Genomic DNA, 22,073 nt, shown 5'->3' on the forward strand with positions numbered 1-22,073 from the left:
GTTGTTCATTTTGTTTTGTCTGGACTATATTTAATATAAGATAGTGCCAGTTATTTGTTTATTGAGTTGCAAGCTAATTTATCTGCTAATATTTTTTCAGATATAAATTTTGCCCAGCGAGGGCTAAGTCCAAACCTTACATTTTAGTCAGGTCGAGCCAGTATGCAGTTTTCTTCATAGTCAGTAGTAAAAATAAAAATCACGTTATTGGAATGTATAAAGTCATAAAATATGGGTGATGTGGCAAACTAATTATAAAAACTTTATTTTGTTATGTTTTATATGTATATATAATCTTGTGAATGGAGAGTCAATTGTGCTTGTGGTGATGGTGGGATTACGTGTGTGTGTGTGTGTATATACTCCGCAGGGATTGCATTATATGCACAATTACATATATAAATATGATTTATTTTAAGTATGATATTTAGGAGAGATATAGTCATAGTGTTGTTAGAGGGTGCTACAATAGTGGCATAAGGACATATACTTCATTCTTTAGTTTATATACTTAAAAAAAACGTAAGTAAATCCAAGGGCAATAAATTTTTATATAAATTAAAAATTTACAAGTGTAATTGTAAAAACACTTGGTTTATGATGTTTAATTTTATTAAAATTGTAAAATATAATATTTTTGTGTCCTTGGCACTGATACTAACCGGTTCAGAGCAGAAACTGCAATTGTTGAGTTAGAACCGATTGATTTTTAGTTGTTGAATCATTTTAATAATACAAAATATACTAAAATAAACACTATTTGTAAATAACAAAAAAAAAGAGATTAGTTAAAATATCTTATCATTATATTAAATATTAAAATAAATTTAGGGTTAAGTATATATAGACCAAATCTAAAAATGTAAAATTATATCTTTCTCCAAATAAGTTTTAAAATTACACTTACGCTCCTCCAAAAATTCATTGCTTACATCTGACTCCATTTTTGTTAGGTTTGAACAAAAAATATCGACGTTAGCAAAAAATTTACATAAATTTTAAATTTTATTGCGCATTTAATATTCTTATATAAATAATTTTGTACTTATAAGAAAAAAAATATAATATTTTTAACAACACTCCCCAAAGATATTTAATATTTAATAAATTAAATATAATTTAATATTTTAATTTAAATTTAATATAGCAAAATTTAATACTTATTTTTTAGGGTTTGAAATGACAAAAAGAAGATACAAAATAAGCCAAAAAGCTCTTTGTATATTATATAGACCCATAGAGGGGTATTTAAGCCCAAAGTATCATTAAATATAAACCTAAATCGCAGAAAATGACTATCAAACGCAGCAGCCACGCGTCTCCTCCACTTCCCGTTAGTTGCTAACAGAATGAGAGTTTTTTGCTGACTAAAACAAAATAGGAGGGAATTTTTAGCATATTCTAAAAATAAGAAGGCACTTTTTACATATTTTTTAAAACACAAAAGGATTTCATACATTTTGTCCCATAAAATAGCAACAAAAACAAGAAAGTGGCGTCATCGTCAGCAATCAGCATTAGACATGTCCATTTCTTGGGTAGAACTACAACTAGAAGAAACTCCTCCCACTCTACAACTAATACACTTTTAGGGCTTCATAAAATTGTTAAACTATTTCCAATCCAAATTTTTGTTGTAGAGTTTTTTCATCTTATTTTTATTTAATATAAATAACTTATGTGTATGAAATTTTATTCAAACAAAATACATAATATTATTTTAGACACCTAATTTATGCATGTTGAATGAAGTATGATGGAATATAATTTACAACAAAAAAAAAATAATTAATCTGAAACCATTTGCGACCAAAATTTGTGTCTTTTTTAGTGGTAATTACCAATTAATCCTAAATTTCTATTAATTCTGATAATCAATATATTATTAATTTTTATGATAATTAAAATTTATAACGCAACGAATAAATGGAAATAGTGCTTAAAAGAATAGAGGTCAAATTGTATATTAACCTATGTGTTTTCAAAAGTCAGCTAAAAATCTTCTCATGTTTTAAAAATAAACAAAAAGAACTCCTTATTTCTAAAACCCTGCCTAAAATCCCCCTTCCTTTAAAAGCTAACGGAAGGTCAAGTGCACTCACCGGTGTGGATGATTTTTTTGCAGATTTTGATATATCTTTGCTGTAAATCGATAAAAATATCCCTATATTGTGTTTAAAATTATCCTAATCAAATACACTTGTTCTAATTTTATTTTTAATTTATTTTTTTTTATCATTTTATCCCTTCTAAAAAGTAAATAATTATATTTTTAAATGAATTTATTTAAATTTCAAAATACAAAAAATATTTTTTAAATTTATATTTAAATTAAAAATTAAATTAAAATCACATTACAAAAAATAGTACACTAAATTCATTTTTTAAAATTTAAATATTATATCAATGTAAATGATAATGCAATAATAATAATATTTTATTAACTAATTTAGATATATTTTAATAAATATGTTATAAATAATTTAAATTTAAATGACTAGTATATAAAATTCAAATTTTAACTCAATTTTTCTTTTTATTAAATATATTTTTAAATTTATTAAAAAAAATTGAACGACGGCGACGCAACTTCCCGACGGTCGCCCAAATCACCTACGGATGACCCCTGTAGTTGCTATTGCCCATGCCCATATTGACGCCGTCCCCCTCTGTGTTGGGCGGTGCGAGGGGTGGGGTAAGGGTGGGGTGGGCGGTGAGTGAAGGGGGTCGGGTGGGCAGCGGCCAGCGGGTGAAGGGGAGGGGGTGGGATTAATTTTAGCAGTTTTTTTAGATAATAATTTATATTTTATAACTACAGATATAATATATATTAATATTAATTAAATTCTACCCCTTTATAACTTAAATTTAACGATTGAGATGTATTAATTAAATTTTACGGTTGTTATATAATAAAAAAAATAAAAATAATATATAATTGGTAATGACATAATGGTCCTTTGCTAAAATATTTAACACCAATAGCTCAATTAACGGTGAGGGCAAGTTTTTATATTTAAGAAAATAAAGAACTTTTTTGTTATTTATTTTTAAAATACAAAAAAAAAATAACTAATTTTTGAAAATACATAGAGTAATATAGAATTTGGGGAAGAATAAAGGGTAATTGTTGAAATTATTATTATGAAGTAACGGGACATTATATAATACTCTATTTTTTTTTTATTTTTGTTGTGGTGGTTATGTGCGGTGTTCTGTACCGCATAAGTGTGTGTGTGTGTGTGTGTGTGAATAAATAAATTTAGTATATAATATATATATACAGAGTTGTCGCAGCGTCAAATTGAATTCCAAATAATATAATAAATAAGAAGAAGTGGTGGGACCCGCGGGAGAGGGGATTTAGGTGAGTGGAGGAAGGATTATCCTGGAGCTGGAGCAGGAGCACGCTTGCCGGAGGAGAATGTTTGTGGGCCCCCCCTTTTATTTTTTCAATTTCTCAATTTCTCATCTCTCATTTCTCATTTCTCATTTCTCTATCTTCTCCCCAAACCCAAACAATGCAAAAGAATGAATGTGGTGGACGACTGAGTCAAGTTAGGTTTCCCATTTGCTGCTATTGCTACCTGTAAATGTCATCCATTATTTTTACATTTGTGTTTATTAGATATAATTTTTTTTAATTAATGTCAATAATAATATTTGCATATTATAATTTTTATTTTGTATATAACTACACCAAATTTCAATATACTTTTTTATCATTGTTTATTTCACGAATTTTGATTAATGTGAGGTACATGTCACAATTTTATATAGTGATTTTTTTCACCGACTCTCACATTTGTTGTCTCACATCATATCGAGGTCTCTTCAATCCTCGATTCTCAGTTTATTCTAATCTCCTATTTTAAATTATATTGGACAAAATTATAACTCTACCCTATACATTAAAGAACGGCACCCGTCGTTAAATAATTAAAGTAGTAGCAATTTTAGTCATTAAATTTATGAATTTGTGAGAACTACAGTCATTTCAATAAAAATATACTCAAAACCCGCTAAAGCAATAAGAGATTTTTTTTTTCCAAATGTGCAAGAAAATTGGACATGACAGCTTAAGTGGTAACCATCTCTAGTCATTTTGGAGGAGAATGAAAACTTCTTAGCCTTTCTTCTTCAATTTGCAACTGAAAATGTCTTCAGTATTTCCCAAAATGCTAGAAATGATCGCCACACAAACAGTTGTGCCGAATTCTCCCTTGGGGACTATAATTACCATTTGAAAAAAACTCTCCACTTCCCAAAAATTCCAAATTGATTTTAACCGAAACCACTGAAATTACCACAAAATCATAAATTGTAGAGAAAAAACGGCCAATGCATTAATTATAGAACAAAAATTACCATCCCCTAACATATATATGATTAAAATTACAATTTTGCCCGTTATATTGTATCATTATCGTGGGTTCAAATACATGTCACTTATACAAATTTTATAACTTGAAAATACCACTTTAATTAGTATATCAGAACTATTTGTGATTTCCTTAACTAAGAAAAAGAAATTGTGAAAATCACCAAGAAATTTTTCATAATATATAGGGGATGGGGGAGGTCTCCTTTTTTTTTTTTAAACTAATAATATATAATAAATAAATTACAATAATTTATCTCGATATATTGAACAATATCTCAATTCATTCATGACTAACAATAACAAATAAATTATAATAATTCATATTAATTAGAATAAACAGACATATAAAATGAAAAAAATATTCATACCTCGAACCCATGACATCCCATATTTCAGTGTGGAGGTCTCTACTTACACACTTGTAAAGTCATATTGTGGTATATATATGCGTTATTATCCCTTAATCAAACATAGAATGGTGATGAGTGGGAGTGGTTACCATGTGCTGTAAAGCAATGAACATGAATCATGCCCCAATACCTTCCTTACCAATTATTTATTTTTTTTCTATATGGAGATCTATACATACATACATACATACATACATACTTTTTATGAATGAATTCTCTCTAATAGTTGGAAAGAATCTTAAAACGCAGTGATAACATCTGACACTTCCTCAACTGTTAGCCTAAGAAAAACTAAGCAACTGAGATGAGATTGACTGAAAATGAAATGAAATCCCATATATATATGTATAGATACAGCCATTACTGCAACTTACTTTGGAGACAACAACTCAATTAATTATATATATATACAACTATTAAGTGTGTGTCTTGGTGTAATCAATCATCAATCCCACTAAACCAATAGACTAAAGCATAGGCATTAGCCCATAATTGTTTCATTAAAAAAACAACAAGTACAATAAAAATCTTTCTGGGACAACTAGAAATTCATTAATTAACAGAATTCTTTTGTAATAAGTTAGGACATGACCATGAGGATTCATGCAAGAGGCTAAGATATGTACACACACACCATGTATAAGTAGTAGCTGTGAATAAAGCAGCCTGAACAACAAAAGCAGAAGTTCATTTTTCAGCTTTTGGAAAAAGTTAACATGAAAAGAAAAGAAGAAAGAAAAATATATTCAGGGATTTACAGTTTGACAAGACAGAAGCAAATCTGGCAAACAGCAAAGAAGATAGAAAACCAAACACCAAGAAAGAAGCAATTTAAGTGGGAATTTCACAAAGAAAGAAACAAGGAATATTGAACAAGTGGGAAAAAACCTATCTGTTAGTTCTTCTGATATATCATACTAATTTCAAGAACAAAAGGCAAATTTATAACAAGAACAAAGAAACACACACTCCCAAAAGTGACTGATGATGATGATCACTATTTTCACCATGAACCTCCAGCCAGCATCCCATTCCAGTACCCATTTGAGTCTCCTCCTTGTCCTGATCTATCCTGCTCAAATTCATTGCTTGAAACTGTCTTCAATTCCTCAAACGGGAATAGAATTCTTGATGATGGGTTCGAGTGATCTTCAAGCCCATTTGTGTTATACCCACTCTGATCAAGCCCATCTAGTGAAAACCCCAAGCTTGGTTTGAATTCATGCACAGGAAAAGCGGATGATGAGTAGACTGAGTTGGAGCAGTCAGAAACTGGGATAGACATGAAAGAACTCATCAGTCCTCTTGAGCTCATATTCCCTGCAGTTGCTGTTGTACTACTCTTGAGAAACTCCATCACTGGGAGATGATGAGAAGAGGGGTTTTGAGTTTGAGGGTTGATGTTGAGATTTTTAGTGTCGAGCCCAAATGGCAAAGCAACATGAAATTCAGACACCCCATTGATCAAATGGGATGGGTTGTAAGCTAAATTTAGGTCTTGCCCTTCATGGATCTTAGGGTTTTGATGAGGTGAAAAATTTGGTGGGGTGAGATCTGGGAGCACTTTCTTTGATGATCCAGAAGAATTAATACTGGTGGAAACATGAGCAGAAGTGGTAGAAGAAGAAGATCTTTTGTTCTTTCTTGAACCTCCACCCACAGGAACATTCCTCAAGGAACCCCCTTCAGTCCAATACCTTCTGCAAGTCTTGCAAAAGTATCTTGGCTGAGACAGACTGTAATTGTTGTAGTAACAGAACTTTGTGTTGGTAGAACTGCATCTTGGACAGTTCAAAGCTTGTTCTTTTTGTGGCCTAGGCTTCTTTTGATCTGTGCCTCCTGCAGGCCTTGGGTTTTGATGATGATCAACTACTGCTTTTACATTAGCTACTCCAATACCCTGATGATCATCATCATCAATAAAGGTACAACACATCAGAGCATGATATATATATATATACATATATGATATGTGATCATCAGAAGAAGATCAATAAAAAGAATCATATCACTACTGAAAAGCTTCTTTAATCAGCATAAGAGAGCAAGCAACAGCAAACAAACAAGAAAACAACAAAATTACAGCATGAAACAAAGCAAAACCAACAAATTAAACACCTTTTATTTAGTTCTGATGATCAAACCTTTTTTCAATTTTTTGCAGGTGGTGGGAATGGGAAAGGAAAAAAGTAAAGAGGGGTAGATGCATGAGGAGTAGTATGTATTTTCCATAAAGATGAAAGCAAGAAAAGGGTGTGGGGTTTATGATCATCTCATCTCATCTGAAAGAGTATCTCTTCATCAGCTGGGCAAGGTAAGGTAAAGTCATTACCTTTATATTCTTTTGCAAAACCCAAAGCCAAGAGAAGAAAAAGAAGAAGATAAAAACAAAATTAAGACCATTAAAATCCACAACCCTAGAAAGATGTTGTCATGATATGATGAAAGAGAGAAATTAAAACATGTTTGTTGGTTTTTTTTTGCTTTACCTGTGGCCACTGAGCAGTATCCATAGCACAAGAAAGAGAGAGAGAGAGAGAGAGAGAAAAGGAAAAGGTGTGAGTGAGAGAGAGAGAGAGAGAGAGAGAGTTGAAAGAGAGGAAAATGAGGGCACTTTAGAGCAGGTTGGTCTTAAAGCAAAGAAAGCAACCTGAAGAGGTTGTGTTTGGCGGTTGCATATGTTAATATGTGCCTCTGCCCCCCGCGCTGCTAGTGGCAAACCTGCAATTGCATCTCTCTGTCCATTTCCCAATATCTAACACTAATAAGAAAATGAATCAACAACTTCGAAAAAATGCAATATTTAGCGTGGAATTAATTCATAAGTAAATTTTTTATTGTTAATTTATATTATTTAATAATATTTTAAATAATTTATTGTTAAGTTCGTTAATAAGTATCTTTGTTGCTTAATTAGTTATTGAGTTATTTTGTTGTAGCGTAATTTTTTTTCATTAATTCTTTTATATTAATCCCATATTATTGCCAATTACCACACTTCTTCCAACATGTTTTTCTACTTTTGTTTTTCAATTTTATTATATATATATATGAAACGTAATATTTTATATATATATATATTTCTTTTTTCTGGGGAACATTTTCTTGGCATTTGATTTCCTCTGTTTTGTTTAGAGATATGCGTTTTAATTTCGCAAAGGTTGCTTCATGCATGTGCATGCTCAGATGAGAGGGCGTCCGCTGATTGGTTGAATTTCTAAGTTTTTTTTAGATTATTTTATAAGATGTTTGTATATGTGCGTGTTATTATTTTACATTTAGCATATCATTCCAACCAAAAAATATTATTTATATGATTCTGTTCAAATAATTTGATAATTTTTTTCTACCATTGTTATGATATAAATAATTTAATATCTTATAAGTTATGATATTTTATTTATTTAATTATTTTTAAAGCTTATTTTTAAAATAAAATTTGATATATTTATCCACATGATCAAAATCATTAGATATGCAGTTGCATAGAATATTACAAATATAAAGTGGTAAATTATATTTATAATTTTCTTTTACTTTTATTTTTGTGTTCATCAAACAGTACTAATGGCGTTGTGGAAAGAAAAAAATAAGAGAATCAGCAGCTACTCTACTCTCATGCATGTAATTAGTAATATATATTTGTATGGCGACGTATTAATTAAATACGTTACACAAAAACTCTAATCCTTTGTTTGGTTTTATATTACTGCATTTTTTAATATAAGATAAAACATACTCAATGTTTGTTTTTGTTTTTACGTGTGTTTTTTTGTTTATCAACTTTTTATATATAATATATATACCCACTTATATATATAATATAAAAGAGACATGATTTGACAATAAACAGTAATTTTTGTCTCCAAAAAATACAATATTTATATATATACATATTTATATATAAAAAGATATATACAAAAGATATGATTTGACAATAAATAGTGATTTTTGTCTCTTAAATCTCAACATCAAACATACACCACTTATTTTAAAATATATTTAAATTACCTCAAAACACAAATTACCTAAAGATAGTATGTATATTTGGATTTGTTTTTTGAGATAATTTAAAATAAGTATTATATATTTAATGTTGTGTTTTGGGAGACAAAAATTACTATTCATTGTCAAATCATGTGTTTTTTTTATATATTTATGTATATATATATATGTATGTATTTATGCTAAAACAGTTAAAAACACCTAAATAAGGTGTTTTTAAATGATGGCAAATATTGAATATGTTTTGACTTGTCTCGAAAATAACTTGAAAATGAAAATAGTCCAGTTGTAAATTTCTTTTGTTCTAATGAAGAGCTAAGGAGACACCCACAATTTCAAAGAGTGATATAGCTAAAAGAATGAACTGCTGCTTAGGGGCAGTCAAAGGATGAATCGGACTCAAATAAAATTAAACATGAGTCGAGTTCAAATAATTTTTTTTTTTATTATTTTTAGTCAATCAACCTTAAAGTTGAGTGAGTGATATAACTTATATTCTAAATTTTCAATATTAATTTAAAATCAGGGGTTGAATTAATATACGGCATTAATTAATTAATTAATTTATCCAAGGTAATAATGATATATAGTAATAATAAAAGTAGATTCCTCCAAATAGAATATAATCTTTCATTTTGACTAAACTTCTCCCATTTATTACTTTTTTTCCCAAAAAAAAAATAATTATGAATATATCCATATTAAATTACAATTATTTTCCTGTATAATTATAAATATATTTTTTATTATTTGAGAAATTATAAATATTTTATTGATTTTAACATCTATCTAACAACAAACTCATTCTATCAGATTTTTATTTAATTTTTGTGATAATCTGGTCAAATATTCTCTTTTAGATTATAAATTAAAATTTTTTATATTTTTCTTAAAAAAATAGCATATTTTTTATCGACAAATATTTCTTATGGATTATTTATTTGAGCAACCTTCAATTCTTTTTATATTTTTTTAAATATTTCAGTAAATAAAATAGTAGTGTCTATTTCATCATTTTTTATTTAAAAAATTATATTTTTTTAAAAAATATAAATATATTTATAATTATATTAAAAATAAATATTGAGAATTATATGAAAAATAGTCGTAATTTACCCTAAAATGTATGGTCTTTCCTACCTACGCAACCCCCAAAAATTCCTTACGCAATGCTACTTCGTGGTAATTACTCCTTTAACCGCCTCACCTTTAGCTAAAAAGTAAAAAAAAGACAGAGAATCGACGAGGCAGGAAACCATAGGCCGAGTCCCATTTGTGGCCAATCAGAAGGCGAAACGTGAGGAGACGCATGGGATGGGATGATGCAAGGAACAACAAATCTGGTCCGTCAAATCCAAGATTGACGGTTGTGTGGAGGCATGTGTCGGCGGCGGAGCCCTCCACCTCCTCCTGCCCGGACAACTTCCTTTTGCTTGCGTCTGAATTGCATCCCGGAATTTACATCACTTTGCATTTCCAACGCACTACCAAAATAACTGCACCGTCTCAATATATACTTGTCTGTATTCAAGTTTTTCTTTCTTTATTTTTTATTTTTAGAAATTACCCGTATCAAAAATTATAATACAGACAAAATTTTATACAAATACGTCTTGGGTACATTATAATAATACCTTTCCAAAAGGTATATTTATAATTTTATAAAAAAGTATATATTTTTTGTAAAATTAAACATGACATCAACGGAAGTCGATGAAATTTTACCACAAAAGAAGAAATTGCGACCATTAAATTTTTCGAGTAATCATAAGTAGTGAATACTAAAATATGATTTTATGACTGAGGTTGAAAGACGAAAGAATGGTTGAATGTGAAATATGAGAGTATGTCGATGAAAGATAAAGCAAGAAAACATCACTTTTTCTTTTTTTTTTTTTCAAATTGACAAAACAAACTCATTTTCGCTTTCTTTTTGTACAAAGGCAGAGAAAAAAGGTTAGGTAGTACTTGTTTTACAAAACAAGTCGCTTTTTGCTCAAAGGCAACAATTGCTGAGACTGCTCTAAAAAGCCTATATTTATTACATCCTACTACTACTACTACAACTACAACATTTTCATGGTGGGCCCATCATTTTGGACCAAAATCTCAGTGCTCTTATTTCAGCCCCACACTCACATTCAACTTGCTAGAAAATTGCTACCATGTGTTCTTTATTATATACCTAAATCTCAAATCCTTCAAACTTGTTTTCTCACTATTACTATTAAATACCATTTTAAGCCTTAAAGTCATTCGTATCTATACGTTTTCCCACTTTTTCACTTTGTATTGTTTATTGTTTTTTTTTGTTAATTCTCAATCAATTAATTATCATCAGGTTTGGTGATGCCAATCCACATACGTTATTAATTGTTGAATTACATATAGTAACAGTATCGTACATTAATCCAATGATTTACAACTGAAGGGGAGATGCATTCACATGAACAACAACGAATTTCCCCTATCCAGAATAAATGCATTAGCATTATATCCTCACACATCTATATTCAGGCTTGGTGATGCCGCTCCACATAAATTATACATCATTAGATCACACACACAATCTCATCATAATATGTTAATCTAATGATTCACAACTCATGGGGCAAGCATTCACATGGACAAATGACGAATTTATTCAATCGATAATAAATGCATTAATATTATATCTAGACGCATCTATATATATAGAGATGAAAAAATAAAAATAAAATAAAAATTTATTAGTCATCCTAATTCATTCTTGCCATAAATTTGAAAAGAATAAATTAAAAGAAAGTGTTAGTGCTTTGAGGGCCCAAGGCAAAAAGCAAAGGAATGCAGTAGACAGAAGTTTCTCAAGTCAAAGTTATATCAAGAGTTTATTATAGTTTATAGGCGTATTGGATGAATTAATTAATTATAGCTATGAAACCAAAATTATGATGCTAAACCGTACATTGCGGGCACAGAGAGAAGGCCCCACAGTCCAAAAATTAGTACGAATTATCACCATAATGTCTTGTTCACAATTAACCCGGCAAAATGAGCTCAAACATCGGATGTGATACCCATGTCAAACCAACTTTCCCTATGGGTCACTTTAGACATCAACTACTTTTGAAGTGATTACCTGTGACTCTCAGTATATCCATTGCCGGTCTGTTCCATGCCTTCGCCACCTAACTTGGCTAAGTATAAAGGGCAATTCTGATTTGGAAATCAACCACAGCAGATCAAATTATACTTAAATAGTATTCAATTTAAAGAGAGTTAAGAGATGAAAATAGTTAATTGGGTTGTTAGTATTTATATGAAAATTTGATTCATAAAGTAAAACAGTGAGGTTGCAATCTCGGTAGGAATCTCAATACGAAACTCTGTATGAAGAAGCAGAAGCAAGACCTGCTTAGAGATTTCTAGTTGGTCACACTCTTGTTCAAGCTACATGTATAAGGAAAGGAAATGGAGGAGGCATACAATACCAGATTGAAAACCTGGGATTTGCTTCTCATGACTCTGGAGACAGGAAGAAAACACAAACTCCAGCAAGTTCAAGATACAGAACAAAATTATTTTACAACAGGTTGAAGCATGTAATGTTTAATACACATCTTTTCCAGTGGTGGTTGGGGGGTTCAAACGAAGCACGCTTTTGGGATAACATATTGCAGGGAGGATAAATCATAATAGTAAAGAGAGAAAAAAATCGCGATAATTATTTTTTACCCTCAAGAACTACTGCATCGCCAACTTTTTCTTGACATTTGCCATATATGATCACCTTAAGGTTGCTCATTTAGCTTGCATACATCAATGAACTTCTGGACTGCATTGTGATACTGGGTTCCCTGTATAGATCATAGGGGCATAAATTGAACATGTCAGAAGCGCTTTCCAACAATTCTCACAAGGGTAATGAGGAAAGAAGAAAACTTCTCAAGAAGTGTAGATTGACACAAGAAAGTAATAGAGGCCTACCTCCCAGTAAAGCTGATTGCAGTCCATACACTGCCAAAATTCCAGATTTTTGTTAAACAAGCAGCTAGGAATCACTTGAAATCCCTTAGCAGCTTCAACGGCTTCTTCAGTTGTTAGAGGTTTCTGGATGAATCTCCCGTTACATTTAGTACATCTCGACATGAGTTGACCCTCAGAAATTTTAAGCTGAAATGTTTCAATTACCTGCACCAACTCAATTTCAGCGCCAAGTAGATAAATAGTGTCAACAATAACCCAATTGTTACTAGCTAGTAATTTAGGTTTTCTTCCAGGGGGATGAGGCTTGGAAACAATAAGGAAACTCAGTGAATACATGCCACGAAGACCTGGTTGGACGTCAAACAATTAAGCAAATGATCAAAGGTAAGAGTTACCTCAAGTAGCTGGTCATTTTTCAGGAGACTTTTGATCCTGTATATTTGATTCTTTATCAAATATTCATGTCTCAGAAGCTTGGCATCCCGTGTTAAGAGCACTCTCTTCTCCTTCCGGGTTTGGTCTATTAGATCCCTGAAGAAAAAAAAGAATGAAACGCTTTCATAAAGCAAGCTTCACCTCTTTAGAAAATAAAAACAAGAAGATGTTTATGAGTTCTAACATTCAAACACACAGTACTGTATGAAGCTATTTACTAGAATGCACCTTGCTTCAGGCTTCTTAGAGTATGGTATTGCAGCATCAATCCCAACACAACGCAAATGCTTGGCCAAGCCTTCAACCTGAGAGGTTTTGACATCAAACACACAGTTCATAAACAAGAGGGTCCAAATCTTAGAAACCATTATCGAAAAGTTAGTTGGTGTGAATATCCAACTGTAATGTGAGCCATTAAATAGTAATATCTGATTAAACATACCATCACATCACACAAAAACTTGGGGCATCCATCACCTCCCAAGGATGGATCCCATGGAGGAGGGCCTTGCCAATCTTCCAGAATTTCATGGGTCTTTTGTTTATACACTGATCCATCAGATGTCCTTTTAGTTTTCTTTTTGGATGTTTTTGGCTTTCTGTCAGTGTCCTTTAACAAGATTTTGTCACCGTACTTCTTGCCAATCCATAAGATGCTACTGTCTGCTTTTTCAGTAATTTTACATGACTTCATGGAATCTACCTCCTCAGTGATCTCTATGCTACTATGTAATTCAGGCATAGTTAAGCGGATCATATTTGAAGCTTCACAAAATTTGGTTCTTGTCACCATGTTACACCCATTTGATATCTCAGCTATCTGCTTCAAACCAGGATTAAAATCAAAGGGCAAATGCTTACTCCGATTCTGTGAAGAATTTCCTGCATTGAACATCAAAGACAATCAAATTAATTAGTCTCATTACGATTAACACGAAGAACAGTAAATATTCTGTAATTATATAAAAGTTATACCATTACTTTTTAACATTGTTTCAGATGATTTTTCTCTGAAAAAGTGAAAGAACAACTTGTAGCACTTAGGTTTAGAAGGAAAGCAACGGTGCCCACCCAAGCAGCTGGAAGATGGAAGCATGTCTAGTAGGGCACCAAAACAAAAAGACTTCTACAAACTTTTCAATTCAAGTAAGCTAGTGGAATAAAGTCTTTACATCCACTTTTAATTGGATTTAAAGAACTTCAACCTTCTCTAACAACCTTGGCATGGAATACATTGAATATCTCAATCAAACAGTGAGCATCTGCTGCTGCATATATCTTCTGCTCTTCTGTTAGAGGACGCAGGGACCAGTCACTGCACTGAAGTTCCTGAACAAAATACAAAAACAAAAGTCTCATACCATATTAACCTCTGCTTCATAAATCTAAATTAGGACACATTTGAGTGCTTTCAAGATGTTGTGATGTAATATGTCTTTAATTATCGATAAATACAAACCTTGGAGAGTGAAATGCCTAAAACTTCGTTGCAAATTGTTGCCAAACTCTTGTTCTGTTTCGATATCCTTCGTCCTGGTTGTTTCGGTTGTAGATAGTGGTATACGGCAGTAATGTCCATAAAGGGTTCCACCTATACCAGATAATTTAATTAATCACAAAATAATTGTAGAAATCCAAAACTACAAATCAGCTTACTCATGAAACTTTTTCCATGATCATGAACCGCACAGCCTAAACTACTGCAAATTAATATAAAAACCTAAGCCATTGAGTAAATTCTATTATATTTCCCCTCAATGCAGCTCAGAAATATCACCGGTAATCCTCTCTAATATATATTTATCGGCGAGAGCAAATCAGACATGAAATCAAGTTAAAACACCTACTGAATTTTGTATAATTCCACTCATTACAGCTCATATTTAGCTAATTATGTAACAAAATGAAAAAATAACAAGCGCTCATAGTTAGTTAGCTCTCTCAAACCTAACGAATGCATTAATTCTCTAATCCGACCATTATCCGACACTTTCTAGGAATGAACATGAAGCATGATGACAATTCAATACCGAAAAAAAAAACAGAGAAATTGCGAGAATTTCTCAAAAATTGTCTCGTCGCTTACTCTGTCAAAACCAGGATTGCAGCCTTGCTCACAAAAGGTGGAGGATAAATAAACCAAATCCTGCTTAAATCTAAACCCCAGCTTTACAACATCAGGCGACACAAACACTCCTCTCAACAACTCGTACACCGATGGCAGAGGAATCGCTTGGAGATCGAGTAGAAAAACCGGCGACTCGTCCGAGTTGACGAGTCCGCAGGCGATTTGGAGGAGGGAGACGGTGGGGAAGGTGGACGCGTGGCGGTTGGGCTTCCATTCAGCGTCGAGCCCGATGACCGAGGAGTGAGTCAACGCGTAATTGAGGTGAGTGAACTCGGGCGAGTTATTGGATGTGACGAGGTGGACGGCGAGCGCATGGTTCCGGATCGTGGGTTCCATCAATTGGTAAATATCGCAAATGAAACTGGACGAGTTTGATTTATTTTTTGTTGGTATTGGGCTTATTGGGCTGCTCTGATTGGGCCTAATGATATAGGACTGTCAACTTGCCGCACATTAATTAAATTGATTTATTTCTTTATACATTAGTCATCGTGGTACACCGTAGTCATATGCATGTAATAAATTAATCATTGTAGCACGTTATATTTATATTTGTAATATATTTTTATTTTATAAAATATATTATAAATAAAAATAAAAAATACTAATTAGATAATAAATTAATATAAAATTTGAGAAATTAAATAAATTAGTTATCTTATCTGTTAAATGATACTTTTGTTATTAAAAAAAAAAATTAGTACAACATTGTTAAAAACTGCAGATTTGTGTCTACAACACCTCTTTTTATTTATAATATTAGCCACCATGGCACGCCGTTGCTATGTGCACATAAATAATAATATTTTATATTTTTAAAAATATATTATAAATAAGAATATAATATATAAATTAGTACATTGCATTAATAAAAAGAAAGAAAAAAAATTAGTTATTTTGTGAAGAACATCTTTGACTTCACAAAAATTTAATGCAGCGGTGCATTAAATCACTATTTATGAGTATGAAGTGACTTTCCTTTTTATATTAATATAAATTATAGATAATCTTTCATATTATAAAAATATATTATAAATAAAAAAATATGAATGTAAGTCAACAAGTCACATTTAATAAGATAAACAAAATAACTAAAAGTTTCCGTCATAATGAATGAATTTGTATAGCGGTGCTAAAATGACGTACAGTCACTGTTAAAAATTATATAATTTTAATTATTTTTTAAAATTATATAATTAAGTGTACAATTGCTATATTTGAAAAATAATATGACGGTGTTATCGACGGTCGATTATATGTAATAAAATAAAAGATTAAATTAAGCAAGAAACCTAGTTATGAAATTTAATATTTAATTCCAGTCATTTTTCATTAATTTCTTATTACTTCCAGCCGAGGTTTAACAATTAAATTGAGCGTATTATTCTATTCATTTAGTAAAATTGAAATTTATTACGTCAAAATAGTACTGAATACCAAATTATTAATTTTTTAATTTCGATATTTTATAAATTAAAGTATTCATGAAAAATATGAAAATGATTAAATTAAATATTAAAATTCGTAATTACACTTACTATTTATTTTTAATAAGTGATAAATATGTACATAAAGAATAATATTTTGATATTTCTTTACTTTTTGATAAGTCAACACTAAAATTCAAAATTGAATCGAATTAATGAATTATTCTTTCAAAAGAAAAAACTGACTACTAAATTGAATTATTTTATTTGATTTTGATTTTTACTAAATTTTTTATTTTGGTCAATTTATTTAACTGTGAATGTCCATAATATAATTAATGAATCTATAAATTAATTTTTAATCTTAATCATGGTTCTTTATTACAATTAACAACCCTAATGAATCCAATAGTCCCTTAACGAATTGACACGTGGATTGGCGCTAAAATCCCAATTTCAGCCGCGAAAACTGAATCCCCCGCCAAAGGTTTTCTATTCCCGGTTTTTTTTTTGCCTTTCAGCCAATAAAAAACCCTCATTCTCCGCGGCCTTCTTTCTCCAATTCTCTCTCTCTTTCTTTCTAGCATACAAGCACTGTTAGATTCATCCCCGCCAAAAAATGCCGTCACTTAGAAGAAGAACCCTAGCTCCAGAGCCAGTTTCTCCAATGCCGGAATCCAGAAAAAGATCCAAATCGATGCAAGAAGGGGAGAAAGACTACACCGATGTGTGTTGTGAGAAATGCGGGTCGGGCGAGCGCCCGTCTGAGCTTCTGCTCTGTGATGGGTGCGATCGTGGATTCCACCTCTTCTGCCTCCGTCCAGTTCTTGTTGCTGTGCCCAAAGGCCGCTGGTTCTGCCCCTCTTGCTCTAATCACAAAAACCTTACAAGTATGTTACTCGGTTCTTGATTTTTATTTATTTTCAGGGATTTTTTTCGGGATCATTTTCAGTATGTATATATAAGATCCTATATGTCTATTTCAAGTTTTTCTCACGTGAAAAGCAAACATTTCGACTACAACTGAGAACTAGAGGTTTCTGAATAGGGTCGACCTGCTAGTTTCCTTTTTATTTTGGCTTTTGGGATTGATTTGCTGAAGTATTTGTGTTAATGTTTGATAGCATCATAAGACATCTGTATTTATGTTATTTTCTGGTAATTGATTGTATCAAGTTGTCTTGTGTATTGATATTTATCGGATCATGGGTGTGGCTATGTTATTTCTTATATCCAGAAACTTCTATATAAATTGTTGTGTGTCTGTGTGTGTTCAATATGATTATGGGTTCTTGCTACTTGTATAGGTAAATTTTCAGCATTTGTACATGCACTTGTGTTATGTATATGTGGTTAGGCCATTCTTTATATCTAATAAGGTCTGTTGGATGCAGTGTTTGGATTTGAGGAAATGATATGGTGTTTAGGATATTAAATGGAAGTTTACCATAATGATTCAGAAGAATAGCTAAAATGTATGCTACAGATTTTGTTATTTGAATGTATTTATAAATTTGAACTCCTTAACTACCAAATCATTCAATGCGAATGCAGCCTAAGATACTTGTGGAATTCATGCGATTTAGTTTTATCACCATGGTTCATTGTTTTTTGTCAATGTTCTTTCTATTTGTGATTTAAGTTCTGTCCTGCAGATTGTATTATGTGGTGACGTTAATATGGTATTCTTTCAAGTGTCTTGTCTATATGTGAATGCATTTGCTTTAACTTTCACTATAGTTGAATATTCTAATGCAAGCTTTGTATTGGTCTTAGCATCTGTCATATTAAGCCTGGTAAATTTGGACTGCAGATTTTCCCCTTGTCCAAACCAAAATTGTTGATTTTTTCCGCATTCAAAGGTGTACACAATCTGCCGAAAAGCTCAGTCCAGGTAGATGGGACCTCCTTGGTTTTCTGCTAGTCTTGGCTAAACTTTTGTGCAATTATCATCATGCAGTCACTTAATGGTGTTTTTGCTATTTGGCCTCCTCAGATTGTAGAAAGAGAAGAAAACGAAATAGTGGACTAGTAATGGCAAAGAAGAGGAGGAAGTTGTTGCCCTTCAATCCTACTGAGGATCCTGTTAGGAGATTAGAACAGATGGCATCTTTAGCCACAGCGTTGACAGCAACTAGGACAGAGTTCAGTAACGAGCTGACTTATGTTACAGGCATGGCTCCAAGATCAGCAAACCGTGCTGTACTTGAAAGAGACGGCATGCAGGTATGTTCAAATTAATGATTTCCACAATTGCAAATCTAATGAATTTTTTGTGTAAGAAGTAGATTTTTCAATATTGATGCTTATAGATAGTCTAGAATCAAGGTTGTGGGTTAAGATTTTATTCAACGTGAGAAGACTAGAGTCAGACAGTGTAAGCAAACTTCAATCAAAATTGGCTTCTTGAGAGAGTAATATAGCCTAATGCTATGTACTTGTCAACCTTATTATGAGTTCATTCTTGTAATTCAGAATATTTGAGCTGTGCAAACCTAGAGGTTCCTGCTATATACTACATGTAGTGCCTCATTTTGTCATAGATTAAATGCTGTTGATGCTGCTTTTTTATTCAAAGTGTTAGTCTTAATTTCCACTGTCTGATTACCAAACATTTGATGGACAATTTTAGGTTATATCAAAAGATGATGCAGAAACATTGAATCTCTGCAAGAATATGATGGAACGAGGAGAATGGCCACCTCTAATGGTTGTTTTTGATCCAAGAGAAGGGTGGGTATTCCAGTGTCCTTTGTTCTCATTTCTATATTACTGCAAAGATGTTAATGCAGAGTGCTTTAATTGTGTTCTTTTCCAACTTGAACCAGGTTTACTGTGGAAGCAGATAGATTCATACGAGATTTAACAATAATAACAGAGTATGTTGGAGATGTCGACTACCTGAAAAATCGTGAAAATGATGATGGAGATAGCATGATGACTCTTCTCACAGCAGCTGACCCTTCCAAAAGTCTTGTCATCTGTCCAGATAAGCGCAGCAACATTGCTCGGTTTATCAATGGCATCAACAACCATATACCGTATGTTTATACTCCTACTCCATACAACTTAGTATGATTTCAAGTGTCAAGTTATTTGCATCTTTTTCTTCCAACATATAAGAATTCAAAGGGTCATTTATGCTGAAGATAAGTTGTTTTCTGATGCAGGGGTGGGAAGAAGAAGCAAAATGTAAAATGTGTAAGGTTCAACGTCAATGGTGAATGCCGTGTTCTTTTGATTGCAAGCAGGGACATCAAAAAGGGAGAGAGACTCTACTACGATTACAATGGATATGAAAATGAGTACCCAACAGAGCACTTTGTCTGACCCTCACAGGAACACCTCCACAACAGATGAAATAGCAATTCTTTGTAACTCAGTTGCTAGCTTTGTATTCTTCCACCCAACTTAGTTATAACTCCTTGTCGCATAGCAGCAGCTAAAATTGTTCGAAATAGACTTGCATCTTCTCATCTTGTACAAGCCGGTGCCAACATACTAATTTAACAAAAAACTTCTGCTGCGATGTTTGTTGACCAGTATGCACAAAATTATGACCCAAATTCGAGGAAATGTAAATCATTGCTTCATCTCTTCTCATGGATTTCTTGCAGAAGCCATATGGCATATGCACCTCTTCTGTAGTTGGTGTCAGTTCATTTATGACTTAAACAATGGGCCTGAGCCAATTGATATTTTGCCATTTTAAACATTCAGCTTATGGGCTTCCCCACTTTTGAAGATCATACAAGAACAGCCTCTCTTTACATGAAGGCCCAGTAGAGTAAGTAATTATTGCACCCGAAGTCCAATTTTATTCTCGTTGTTTTCCTCTTGACATACAGCAACAAATTCCAGATCGCAACAATACAGAGGGACGTCCGTATGTTGTGTGACTTGTTTCTCCTATAATTTTACCTGGTACAGAAATTTGACAAGGGGCTTGGGTGGCAGCACAGCAGAGCAGGGACAGTAGAGGAGGGATGGTACTGTCAGTGAGTAGAGGAAATAAACACTTTAACTGATGATTATGATCCAATTACAGGACCACTCTATCTCAACCCACTCTGCAATATCCTAGTGTGGTCCAATTGTTCACCCCTTATTACCATTACACACTCCCTGGATTTCACCAAACCCTCATCATCACCCCTTTGGATCATATGTAATGTACCCCTACACCCACAATTCTCCCTTCACAATTCAAATCTCCCCAATCAAAACAACTACCGATGAAATAGACCAAAATCCACAAATGGGTGGAATCAAACTCCATAGAATCTCAACTTCGCTACTCAAACTCTACTTCATTTGCAGTCAAATCATCCTTTGATATGACAAAATTATATGTAGTATATTTATAAATTTGTTGAGATTTATTTGTTTATCGTTTTTCTTAAAAAAGGAGGGAAAAAAAAAAAAAAGAAAAACGCAGTGGTCCTTGTGTGGGAAAGGTATATGTACTTGTATTTGGGGATTATAAGGTGTGATGATGGGAGATTGGGAGCAGAGGAGAGCAGAGAGTTATGGGTCAGAGCTCTCAAATTCATCCAAAACCAAAAACCACATCTCCTTATGTTTTTGGGCCTCAAAACTCTTTTGTACGCTACTACTACTGCTGCTGCTGTCACCAACTCACCAATCTATTTATTGCTATTCTTTTTCCTTTTTAACTTTATGTTGAAGTAGATATTTGTCATTTTGGAAATTTTTAAGTTAAAAATATTTATTCATCGAAAATGTAATAGAATTTACACAATTTATGAGTAAAAGACTCAAAAAATATTGCCATACTGAATCAATTACAGTTACAATTATGATTGTACACTAATCACGACAACTGTAATGCACATTAATAAATTAATTTGACATAATTAAATTTAAATTATAATTTTCAGTACCAACTCTACGTTTGTGCTATTTCCACATCCTATATCGCACAATAATTAATAAATCCAACCAAAAACCATCCAAATAAATAGTCCCGCAAAAAAAAAATGAAATCATACAATCAAAAGTTTGTTGGCCTTAAAAAGCTTCGAAAAGCAATAACAAATAAAAATTATTATTATTACTATTATGATGCAAAAATGTATAACATAATAATAATAAATAAATAAATAATACAAAGAGAAAGCAAAAAAGTAGAAGAGGTTTAAAAGGTAGTTAAAGGACAAAGTGGTTAGTGGGTACCCATCCTAATTAATCCCATTTCAGAGAAATGCAACCATCATAGCCCCACCCCCTCCTTCCCCACCTTGTTTGGTGCTCACTGTCCATATTATCCCCCCCCCCCCCAATTCCCTCCAAAAAAA

General features: G+C 32.2%; 3 protein-coding genes across 3 annotated transcripts; 1 reads left to right on the plus strand and 2 right to left on the minus strand.

Annotated features, from left to right (window-relative positions):
* On the minus strand, window positions 5,512–7,442 carry LOC105160319 (dof zinc finger protein DOF4.6-like). Its single transcript, XM_011077646.2, has 2 exons — window positions 7,284–7,442; window positions 5,512–6,694 (listed from the first exon to the last, which is right to left on the minus strand). Exons 1-2 carry the CDS (start codon window positions 7,305–7,307, stop codon window positions 5,798–5,800), a joined length of 921 nt encoding a protein of 306 aa, XP_011075948.1. The 5' UTR covers window positions 7,308–7,442; the 3' UTR covers window positions 5,512–5,797.
* On the minus strand, window positions 12,208–15,690 carry LOC105160320 (exonuclease mut-7 homolog). The gene is made up of 8 exons (XM_011077648.2): window positions 15,287–15,690; window positions 14,660–14,791; window positions 14,406–14,529; window positions 13,643–14,082; window positions 13,429–13,505; window positions 13,161–13,296; window positions 12,766–12,969; window positions 12,208–12,635 (listed from the first exon to the last, which is right to left on the minus strand). The coding sequence occupies exons 1-8, from the start codon at window positions 15,662–15,664 to the stop codon at window positions 12,570–12,572; spliced, it is 1,557 nt and encodes a 518-aa protein (XP_011075950.1). The 5' UTR covers window positions 15,665–15,690; the 3' UTR covers window positions 12,208–12,569.
* LOC105160321 (histone-lysine N-methyltransferase ATXR6) lies at window positions 17,288–20,623 on the plus strand. Its single transcript, XM_011077649.2, has 6 exons — window positions 17,288–17,645; window positions 18,569–18,649; window positions 18,752–18,981; window positions 19,388–19,488; window positions 19,584–19,796; window positions 19,926–20,623. Exons 1-6 carry the CDS (start codon window positions 17,375–17,377, stop codon window positions 20,083–20,085), a joined length of 1,056 nt encoding a protein of 351 aa, XP_011075951.1. The 5' UTR covers window positions 17,288–17,374; the 3' UTR covers window positions 20,086–20,623.

This window comes from Sesamum indicum, linkage group LG4 (assembly GCF_000512975.1).
Source record: "Sesamum indicum cultivar Zhongzhi No. 13 linkage group LG4, S_indicum_v1.0, whole genome shotgun sequence".
NCBI lineage: Eukaryota > Viridiplantae > Streptophyta > Magnoliopsida > Lamiales > Pedaliaceae > Sesamum > Sesamum indicum.

Coding starts and splice junctions, on each gene's coding strand:
- LOC105160319 (XM_011077646.2), bottom strand. CDS start 7,307: ATGGATACTGCTCAGTGGCCACAG. Junction 6,695..7,283: donor ATACTGCTCAGTGGCCACAG/GTAAAGCAAAAA, acceptor GATGATCATCAG/GGTATTGGAGTAGCTAATGT.
- LOC105160320 (XM_011077648.2), bottom strand. CDS start 15,664: ATGGAACCCACGATCCGGAACCATGCGCTCGCCGTCCACCTCGTCACA. Junction 13,506..13,642: donor AGTTTTTGTGTGATGTGATG/GTATGTTTAATC, acceptor AAAACCTCTCAG/GTTGAAGGCTTGGCCAAGCA. Junction 12,636..12,765: donor GCAATCAGCTTTACTGGGAG/GTAGGCCTCTAT, acceptor TGATCTATACAG/GGAACCCAGTATCACAATGC.
- LOC105160321 (XM_011077649.2), top strand. CDS start 17,375: ATGCCGTCACTTAGAAGAAGAACCCTAGCTCCAGAGCCAGTTTCTCCA. Junction 18,982..19,387: donor TTGAAAGAGACGGCATGCAG/GTATGTTCAAAT, acceptor GGACAATTTTAG/GTTATATCAAAAGATGATGC. Junction 19,797..19,925: donor GGCATCAACAACCATATACC/GTATGTTTATAC, acceptor TTTCTGATGCAG/GGGTGGGAAGAAGAAGCAAA.